Below are 11,141 nucleotides of genomic sequence, written 5' to 3'. Positions count from 1 at the left end.
TATTTTTCAAACAATATAAAATATAATATTAAAGAACAATAAAATTTTAAATAATATTGTTAAAACATATATAAGTAGGATGAAAAAAAAAATATGTTCAATTTCTCGGTTGTATATTCTCCACGCCCACGTAATGACGACTACTAATTAGACAATGTAATTAAGACTTACGCTTGTAAACTGCTGAGGCGTGAGGCAACCTTCGAAGTATCATAGAACGTGCTGCTGATATCTTGTCTCGATCTTGGCTTAATGTGAGTATCTGAAAAAGAAAATAATATAAATTTTTATATTTATTTTGTCTAATTTAATTAACATTATTTATGCTATTTAAAAAAATCCATAATAATATAATTGAAATGTTATAAATATATAATAAAGATAATCTTAAGAAATAAGAACCGATCAATCTTGCAAATAATTTTGTACAAAAGATATATCGATATTATAAGCATGGATAATTGGGAAGCTGAGTGCTCTATCGTCTGAGCGTATGGTATGTGCAAACAATGAGCCATCAGGTGATCCATCATTCAGAATGTGCGAAGGGTTAAACTTGAAAACTACCAGACACACCCATTTTGTTGCACAAAGTATAGGGAAGCGGTTATGCTACAGCTGGCACGCGCCAAACGGCTTTTTGATCATATCCACGTATATTTTTTTCATGGCTTCTAATTTAATGCTTTGTAACTTTATATCATTTGAATCTCTGTATGTGAGCTAAATTAAACGCTTGAAATTAAGGAAGGCGTGGAAAATTTTTTACTTTACTCTTTAGGGACATTATTATTTTTTTTTTTTTAGAATGTTGCACCCATTGAATTCACTATAGGTGGTAATTTGCTTTTTTTTTTTTTTTTTCATAATTCAAAAATACCATATGGTTTTGTTTTGTATAATAAAACTTTTAGTCAAGTGATTAAAGTTTTTTGTTTTTTTTTGTCATTCATTTAAATAGATATATCTAAAAAACATTTATAAATTTTATAATGACTAAAATTTAGCAGCCACTATTTACCACCGTTTATATGGGAAAGAAAAAAAAAAATAATAAAATAAATAAAAAAAGGACGATCAATTACTGAAATCTTATACGAGCTTACCCATACTACAGAGGGAGCAAAGTTTGTGACAACCTTGCCCTTTGATGGGCCTTTTGCAAACCCATATATATCTTTTCTCATATAAATTTAAGGTTTACTACCCACTCCGGTAAACTGTCAAGCTAAGAGTCTAATTTAGCAGCAGGTTGCTCAAGACACAAATCCTTCATCTTCTATAAAAACACCTTAGCACCACAACGTCGTTATTTTACACTGACATTTTTATTTTTTTATACAAGAGATGACAATATTTAATGTTAGTTATGCATGCTCAATTTTTTTTATTCTAAATATACGTAGTAGCTCTAGGGTGGTTAAAACTTGGCAATTTAAAAATATCTCAATAATAAAAAAAAAAGGTAATATAATTTTAAAATATTAGCAAAAATATTTTTTATATAAAAAATTAATATTGAACCAGCTTTCATGTTTGCTTTAATGTTAAAAAAAAAAAAAAGTATTTATTTAAAAAAATATTCATTTTCTGTATGAATATTTAACGAAAAATTTAAAACTCAATAGACATGAATTCCAATTTTCTGTTTCTATACGAGGTACTTTTCGACTGTAAAAATTCCAGGTAAAGCCATTTCCAAGTATACTTATCATTTGAAAAATAAAAAAAAAATTTTTTTTCATCTCTTTATGATAAAAGTATGATGCTAAAAAATAATCATATGAATCAGACAAAATAGTAAGTAAAATAGAGTTTGTGTGTGTGTCTGTGTGTATATTATATTATTTTTCATTTTTCGCTTCAACCAATAATAATAATAATAAAAAAATATTCGACGAATAAAATTTTTTTACTGAAGTACTGAAAACTGACGTAGATGCGAAAAAAATAAATATATATATATTCGAAATAGAAATTGCATAGTGTACTGCATATGTACACTATTCGTTGAAAAGTTTACTGGCAAATGGCCCACACCTACATGGTGCTTTACGAGTATAAATCGACCTCGTTTTTGGATTACAAAATAAAGCTGTACCAAAAAGTTGGGTTACAATTTTATTTATTTTATTTTTTTTTCTCTACCACAAATGTCATGTTTTATTCATTTATTTTATAATTTCAATTCTAAACAAGTTATGTTTTTTATCCCTAGCGTAAATCGGGATTTAAAGTTGATTATTTTTTTTTTTTTTGTTATTTGAAAGAAGAGAAAAAAAAAGCAGCAATAATAAGTGCCATTATTATTTATTACATAATTTAATTAATACGATTGAAAAATATCAAATGAGACGTAATTTATTTTAAGGATATTTATGAATAGTAAATGAAATTATGTAATAAGCAAATATAAAATAACAATACAATATTTTTGAGCTATTGTTTTTTTTTTTCTTTTTCAAATTGTCAACAACAAATACAATTTTCATTTTTATTTAAAACTAAAAAATTTAGTGTATTAATTTTATTTACAATATCATAATGTCTCTTGATTCTATCAAAATACTCATTCGGAAGTGCAAATAATACGATAGCATCTGGCTGAGACAGTCAGCTTGTTGTTGACAAGGGATGAATACTTTCATACCCTTGAATTCCCTCGTAATATACCGACAATAGCATCAATATAATCATACATTTTGACAATACCAATAATTAATTTTTCAAGAAGCTCATCAATTCATTAACGAGTTTTTTAAAATTTCACAAAATTATAATTATTTTATTATCCAATAAAAAAAAGATAATTTAATCTTCACTCAGTCATAAAGTGGCTTAAATATTTGAAAACATTGAAAATAAATAAATTACTGAATCACTAAATTCTACAAGACTAAATTCAGCGTGTAAATTTTAGTAAAAAATTAATAATCCTTCGAAACAAATAAATAATTCAATGAGTGTAACATTGAGAAAAAATTTGCTTTTTTATTTTTTCATAAAAAAAAATTTCTTAAAAGATTATATATTAAATTTTCAAAGAACTCATAAATTTAATTTTACATTGAATAAAGACAAAAAAAAAAAAAGAAATGTAATCGTAAGCTTTTCAAAGTATATTATAACTCATTTGTTGAAAAAGGAAATTTTTTATTGATCTTTTTTGGTAGTCTTACATATTTAAATTGCTCTCTGGCTTTTTGACTTTGTCTGAATAGCGCTTCATTTAAAGTTTTTCGTGCTTCGAGACACTATGAAAATCTAAATGAGTAATAGAGGAAGTAGTATTTTTTTTTGTATTTTATAATTTTCATTGAAAATGAGTGACCGAGAGGTGAGGGCAATTAATTATTTTCTTAATAGAGAATGATAACTCTGGGTTTCAATGAATTCATATAAAATTTTCAATGAACTCAAGCTTTCATTTAATATTTTAAATTATAGTTTTTACCATTTTATAATTTTCGTACAATAATTTTACTAAATTATTAATATAATAATATCTAGTAGAAATAACTACTCAATGCTTTTTTTTTTTTTTAAACAAACAAATTTAATGAAACAATTTAAAAATAATCTCAATAGCAGGTTACTTTAATTGATAATTGATCCACGTAATTCTTTGAATCTATCTCCAAAATGTCAATGCCCCAAGGGCCACAAAATTCGATAAACAATTTGCCTTTCTCATTTATTTCTTCGTATTTCTATACTGTATTTTCAGGGGAGAAAATTTTTATGTTTGCTACCCTGGAGGGATTCAATTTTCAAATACACCAGGAAAAAATTAAATGAAAAAGATAAAAAAAAAAAAAAAAAAAAAATAGAGCATCGAAGAAAGTCAACAAAAATTGAAGGGAAGATGTTAAAAAGTAAAATAAATAAAATAAATAATAAAAAAAAAAATAAATAAATAAAATACGAGAAAGGGAGAGTAATGACAAGACTTAGTGAAGCATTATATGCTTTTTATTCAAAAATAAATCACATCATCTTTTAGTTTTTTTCTCTTCTATTTTTCGTCAAATAGATAAATATTTTTGCGTTACAAAAATATCCCATAAATATCGTTATGCATATTTATCTATTTTTAATTAAGATGATCAATGACAGACAATTGAAAAACGTAAAAATAAAAGAAAAAAAAAATTCTGAATGAATTTAAAAAATTAAATATATAATTTGTACAGTTGTATTATTGTTTTGCCAAATAAAACTTGAAAAAATATTGAAAATACATATAAGATTCTTTGGAATTCTACCGAGTGGAAAATATTTTTTAAATTTGTTATTAAATGATTCAAATATATAAAAATAACTTTTATGATATAAATTAATTGTTGTTGTAATATTTTGGGACATCTTTGCTTGTGGTTTACAGATAAAACTTGCTTTTATAAAGAAAAAAAAAAAAAATAACAACAGCTGCACTCTGAATCGTGTTTTTAAACATCAACAAAATAAATACAATACAGTCCTGATACTTGACTTTCTATTTAGTTTTTAATTTAGTCTCTATTCATACGAGTTTTTAATTTGACTATTTAAAATTAAAAAAAATATAAAAATGTAAGGATAATAATAATTGATGAGTGTGAAATGAGCATCACCGAAAATTATGGATTCACACAGGCATTAATTTATGTTTATTTGTTGTGACTACATTGGTGAGGAGGGCATACCTTCATAAATCAAACTTCTACTTGAATAAATTATAACACAGAGTAAACTGACTCATCTGGTCACACCAGTTGAATTAAAATTCAGACAGAGATCTTCATGAGAGTTTCGTTTCTTTTTTTTTCCGGTTCTTTTTCATTTTTAGTTTTGTTTATTTTTTTATATATTTCATTATGTTTGTCTTTCCAACGGCAAAGCAATGTGTATTTTGCGGTGGATTCTCTGTACTAAGACGAATACTAAACAGATCGAAAGGTGTACCAAAGTTTTTTGCACCCACTCACTGTTTATTTGTTTTATGTTTATTTTTTTTTTCTTTATTACGGATTTTATTCGTTTGTTTGTTGATTTATTTTTTTTATCTTTGCTTTTGCGTAAATTTTCAATTGTTTATTTATTTTTTTATCTCAACGAAAAATGGAAATTGAAAAATTAAAGAAAAATAACTATTCATCATAATTATTATTACAAGAAAAAATTGATAAATAAATAAATAAGTAAATGACGATTATTATAAAGACAATTTATTTAAAAACATGAGGGAAGTGCGTCTTTGATAATAAATGACTAATTATTTATAAGCAAATAAATATAAAAAAAAAGTATAAGTGTATTTTTAATACAGCTAATTATTAATTGAAGTTTATTTAAAATTTTATATTTATTTAAATATTTTCAAAACAAATTAAATTAATTAAAATAATTAAAAGATATTTACTTTTTTTTTTTTTCTTGGAGGGAATATAAAGCACACTTACATTCTATTCAAGACAGTTCACACTCTACCTAACAACGTTCACAACGTTTGACCTAAGAGACCTGGAACTAACACACCGAGAATCATAACAATTACTTTGAAATAATTCAATAAATTCTCGTTATATTTTTTTAATTGAGTGAATATTAATTTAAATTTAGATGGATTGCCACTGTCCACTAACCCCACCAATGGGGCCATCATTGAGCAGTTTTTGTAGTGGCTCAGTATTATTTTTATTTATGAGTTTACTTGAAGAGTTTTTGCGACGACGTTGTGACATTAAGGATCCATGCAAAGTATTCTCTGAAGACGCAAAATTTAATCCTTCGTAAGATTCTTATTGTGTAATAAATTTTGACAATAATTTTACTAATGGCATTGCTAATTTATTTATTTAATTATTGCAGATATGATTTTATTGTCATTGGTAGTGGAAGTGCAGGATCAACAGTAGCCGGACGTCTTGCTGAAAATCGACAAATATCTGTACTTGTATTAGAAGCTGGATTAGAGGAACCGATTTCAGCACAAGTGCCTGCTTTTTTTGAAAATTTAGGTGGCACTGAGATTGATTGGCAATATGAAACTGTACCTGAAAAGAATGCTTGTCTTAACAATAATGAACAACGGTGCCAATGGCCTAGAGGAAAAGTTAGTTAAATAAAAAATAATATCATAAAAAAATAATTTATTATTGGTGAATTAATAATAATTTTTTTTTTTTCATCAAAATTATAGGTTCTAGGTGGCACTAGTGTTATAAATGGAATGATGTACATGAGAGGCTCAAAAAAAGACTTCAATGATTGGGCAGAAATGGGTAACAATGGTTGGTCTTATGAAGATGTCAAACCATATTTTTTAAAGAGTGAAGACAATCAACAAATTGAACTTGTTGACAACGGATATCATGCAACAGGAGGTAGATTGTCAGTAACGCAATTTCCATATCATCCTGCAGTATGTGATTCGATAATTGAGGCTGGCAAAGAACTTGGTAATTTTTATTTTTCATTTATCAGTAATCAAATGTTTAACAATAATCTAATAAGATAATTTACAGGATATGATAATGTTGATCTTAATGGACGTAATCATACTGGTTTTGCAATAGCTCAAACAACGTCACACAATGGATATCGAGTTTCAACAGCTCGTGCATTCTTACGACCATTACATAATCAGAAAAATTTACATGTTATGCTAAATTCAACTGTCACAAAAATTATTTTTAATTCTGAAAAAGTAGCAATTGGAGTTGAATTTTTTAAAAATGGTCAACTTCATTTTGTTAAAGTTGAGAAGGAAGTTATCGTCAGTGGAGGTATATTATTTATTTTTTTTTATTTTCATAATTTACATTGCCTACATTGATCATGTTTTAATGACTAATTTTAAAAATATTTCATTTAAATTTATAGGAGCAATAAATTCACCACAAATTCTTTTAAACAGTGGAATTGGACCGAGTGAAGAATTACGTGAAATCGGGATAAAAACAATACATAATTCACCTGGTGTCGGTAAAAATCTTCATGATCATGTTTCATACGAGCTGAGCTTTAATATGAACAATACAATGGAGCCACTACTTAGTTATGACACAGTATCAGATTATCTTTTTGATAAAAATGGACTTTTATCAGGAACTGGTATGATTATTTTATTATTAGCTATAGACATTTAATTTTCATATTTTTTATAATGCAATTATGTCCAGAGATATGATTTTATTGATATTTCTAGGAGTGGCTCAGCTAACAGCTATGATTAACACAAAGTATGCAAATTGTCAAGATGATAATCCAGATATTCAATTAATATTTGATGGTTATATTTCAACCTGTAACGATGCTTCAATATTGAAGAAAAAAAATACAGAAAAAGGAACTCTGAATGTTTATCCTACATTAAGTCGTCCAAAAAGTAGAGGATATCTTCGTCTGAAAAATAATGATCCTCTCTCAAAACCTCTGATGACTGCACAATATTTTACGAATCCAGAAGATGTTAAAATTTTGATTGAAGGAATAAAATTCTCCATCAAACTATTCGAGACTCAAGCTATGGCTAAGTATGGTTTTACACTTGATAAAACACCTGCACATGGATGTGAATCACTGGTGTTTGGTAGTGATGATTACTGGGAGTGTGCAATGAAACACGATACTGCAGTGCAAAACCATATAGTTGGTTCATGCAAAATGGGACCAGACAATGATCCACTAGCTGTTGTTAATAACAAACTTCAAGTTCGGGGAGTACAAGGTGTTCGCGTTGCTGATGCAAGTGTATTTCCTAAAGTTACTACGGGAAATACACAAGCTCCAACGATTATGATAGGCGAGAGAGCAGCAAGTTTTATTATTGATGATTGGATAATTAAAAAAAAAAATCCTAAAATAATTTGTCGTTGAACAATTGTAAAAAATTAATTGTTAATATTCTCGAAAATGTATTTAAATTTTATTATTATTCATGTTCTCAAATTATAATTAATAAATAAAATTGTAGTGAATAATAATAATGAAAAATAAATAAAAAGATTTTATTATTTCAAGCGACCAAATACGTCAAAATTTATTTTAAATAATAGTAAAATAAAAAATAAAATATTCAAAACTATCATAAAAATTCAAGTCTTTTAACTTGTTATCTTATCTACCTGTGAATTTAATATGTCAATGATTATTTTAAATAATTATTGAACTTGTGACGATACGTTATCATGCAATTAATTTATAAAAAATTAGCATTTACTGAAATAACTCAAGTAAATGTAAATAATTTTTTCATTCGTTGGCTTTTTTTTGCATATTCAATTAAATGAGCATAACGATGTCACCATATTTATTCATCAAAACACATATTTATACTTCTGTCAAATTTATTATGCATGATAAAGATAATATTCGAATATAATTATTGCTCTAAAATTGACTTTCATAATATGCCCATCACAAGGATGAGTCTTAGCCAAGCATAAAAATAGCTATACATAAATTGTTCGTTTGACTAAAACAATCGTAAGTACCAGCGTAACAGTATTACGATTTATCTAGTCATGAATTTGATTAATTAAAAAATTATTTTTAATTTTATATTTAAATTATAATTTATATATTTATTATTTAATAAAGATGAATTGTGGATGTCCTAATTTACCGTCATTTGAGCCATCACTAACTTCACTATGTGGTGGTATTCAATTTTTATTTTTTATGGGGATAGTTGATGACTTTATACGACGTCAGTGTGACCTTGAGGATCCTTGCAATCGATTTCAACCACAAAAATATTTTGATCCAGTGTATAACTATTAATATAAATTTTTTAAACTCGAAAACTTTCGTTTCAAGGTAATTTGTAATAATTATTATGTTTTTCTCTAATATGTGACAGATACGATTTCGTGGTAATTGGTGGTGGAAGTGCTGGAGCAACATTAGCTGGCAGACTTGCTGATCTCAAATTTTTTTCAGTACTTTTGATCGAAGCAGGATTGGATGAACCTGCTGCTTCACAAGTACCAGCTCTTTTTAAAAATTTTCTAAAAAGTGATATCGACTGGCAGTATTATACTGAACCAGATAAAAAATATTGTCGTAATCAAAAAGAAAGAAGATGTTATTGGCCACAAGGAAAAGTACATATCAAATATCGATTTTAACACAATTGTATAATAATTATTCGTTTTTTATTATTGTGTCATTAGGTTCTTGGTGGATCAGGAGCTATAAATGCAATGATTTATATGCGAGGTGCTAAACAAGATTACGATGAATGGGCCCGCATGGGAAATCCAGGATGGTCTTACGACGATGTACTTCCTTATTTTATACGAAGTGAAAATAATCAGCAAATTTATAATGTAGATTATGGCTACCATGGCGTTGATGGCCCTCTTAGTGTTTCACAGTTTCCATCGAGGCCACCAATAGCCCAGTCTATTATAGAGGCTGGCAAAGAACTTGGTAAGAAATAAATCTCACCAGTACTTGTAATAGTATACTTGAAAATTTGTATTAATTTTTTTTATTTTAGGCTATGATTATGTTGATTTAAATGGAAGAAATCACACTGGTTTTTCAATTATCCAAGCAACAATTAAAAATGGACACAGACAATCTCCATCACGTGCATTTTTACGTCCACTTCATCATCGTCGTCGAAATTTGCTTCTCATGTTGAATTCCACAGTAACAAAAATTCTTTTTGATAATGAAAAACGAGCAACTGCAGTAGAATTTTATCACGATGGTTTAATAAAACGCGTTGGAGTGAGAAAAGAAGTTATCGTTAGTGCAGGTTAAATTTCATTTATATTTATATAACATCAATAAATGATAAATAATTATATTAAAATTTATTTCTTTAATTACAGGTGCAATTAATTCTCCACAAATTCTTTTAAACAGCGGGATTGGTCCTGCTGAAGAATTGGATGCAATTGGGGTACCATTAATTCATCATCTGCCTGGTGTTGGGTTAAATCTTCAAGATCATGTCGGCTATACCGTCAATGCATTTATAAATGAAACAGATACTAATATTCTTAATTTTGATTCGGCTATGGAGTATCTTCTTTATCGAGATGGGCCTTTATCTCAACCTGGTAAGATATCAATTTAAATGTTCTTTTATTTTGTAAATTTTTGTATTTTTCTGCAGGACTTTTTCAAGTTATGGCGATGATTAACACCAAGTATGCAAACTTTACCGAAAACTACCCGGATATTCAGTTAATATTTGGTGGTTATGAAGCTGAATGTTCACAATCTGGATTAATCAATGAAGTCAAGACTAAAAAACGAACAATTCAAATTATTGTATTCGTCCTTCGACCAAAAAGTCAAGGTTATTTGCGTCTAAGAAACAATGATCCACTTTCAAAGCCTTTGATTTATCCAAATTATTTTAAAGATTCCGAGGATGTTAATGTGCTCATTGAGGGTATAAAATTAGCTATTCAATTGATAAGGACTGAGGCGCTTGCAAAATATGGTATAGAGCTCGATCAAAAACCTGTCAGAGGCTGCGGAAAATTTGAGTTTGGCACTGATTTGTATTGGAAATGTGCGATAAGAAGAGACACTTCCTTGGGATCGCATCAACAAGGCACCTGTAAAATGGGACCTAGTCATGACTCGTTGAGTGTCGTTGACAATCAACTACGTGTTCATGGTCTTCAAAATGTTCGTGTTGTTGATACCAGTATCATACCAAAATCAATATCAGGAAATACAATGGCCACAGCCATTATGATCGGTGAAAAAGCCGCAGAGTTTATTAAATCAATGTATATAGAAGTTGTGTTCAGCAAATCAGGAACATTTTAAATCATTATTCAAATAAAGAAAATTTTAAACAAACATAAAAAACAGAAATTAATTATTTTTTTTTTAAAACTCTCGAAATTGAAATGTTATTGACTTTGATAAAATTTTTTGCAAGTGTTATTGGGCAAGAAATATAAAATCGTTATTTAAGAATCAAAAATTTTCTGATTGTTTTAATTGTGTTTTTCCAAGTTATCATAAATAATTAACTCTGGTTATCTTGTATGATTAAAAAAATCAATAAAAACAGATTAAAAAAGCCGATATTTTAATTGAAATTTTCAGTCAAATGAATATGCATTTGAATAAATATTATTCCTTTTGTCTGAGAAATCAAATAATCATAATATTGTTGTAAT

General features: G+C 27.4%; 2 protein-coding genes across 2 annotated transcripts; both read left to right on the top strand.

Annotated features, from left to right (window-relative positions):
• Positions 1 to 5,458: 5,458 nt before the first annotated feature.
• On the top strand, positions 5,459 to 7,860 carry LOC122859005 (glucose dehydrogenase [FAD, quinone]-like). Its single transcript, XM_044162317.1, has 6 exons — positions 5,459 to 5,771; positions 5,851 to 6,094; positions 6,182 to 6,440; positions 6,507 to 6,767; positions 6,865 to 7,095; positions 7,190 to 7,860. The coding sequence occupies exons 1-6, from the start codon at positions 5,602 to 5,604 to the stop codon at positions 7,858 to 7,860; spliced, it is 1,836 nt and encodes a 611-aa protein (XP_044018252.1). The 5' UTR covers positions 5,459 to 5,601.
• A 523-nt stretch (positions 7,861 to 8,383) lies between these two features.
• LOC122859004 (glucose dehydrogenase [FAD, quinone]-like) lies at positions 8,384 to 11,041 on the top strand. Its single transcript, XM_044162315.1, has 7 exons — positions 8,384 to 8,469; positions 8,584 to 8,753; positions 8,846 to 9,089; positions 9,159 to 9,417; positions 9,488 to 9,751; positions 9,828 to 10,058; positions 10,115 to 11,041. Exons 2-7 carry the CDS (start codon positions 8,584 to 8,586, stop codon positions 10,780 to 10,782), a joined length of 1,836 nt encoding a protein of 611 aa, XP_044018250.1. The 5' UTR covers positions 8,384 to 8,469; the 3' UTR covers positions 10,783 to 11,041.
• Positions 11,042 to 11,141: the final 100 nt, after the last annotated feature.

The sequence above is a fragment of the Aphidius gifuensis genome, linkage group LG6, assembly GCF_014905175.1.
Source record: "Aphidius gifuensis isolate YNYX2018 linkage group LG6, ASM1490517v1, whole genome shotgun sequence".
In the NCBI taxonomy this organism is placed as follows: Eukaryota; Metazoa; Arthropoda; class Insecta; order Hymenoptera; family Braconidae; genus Aphidius; species Aphidius gifuensis.
This window is presented reverse-complemented; position numbering and strand designations above follow the sequence as displayed.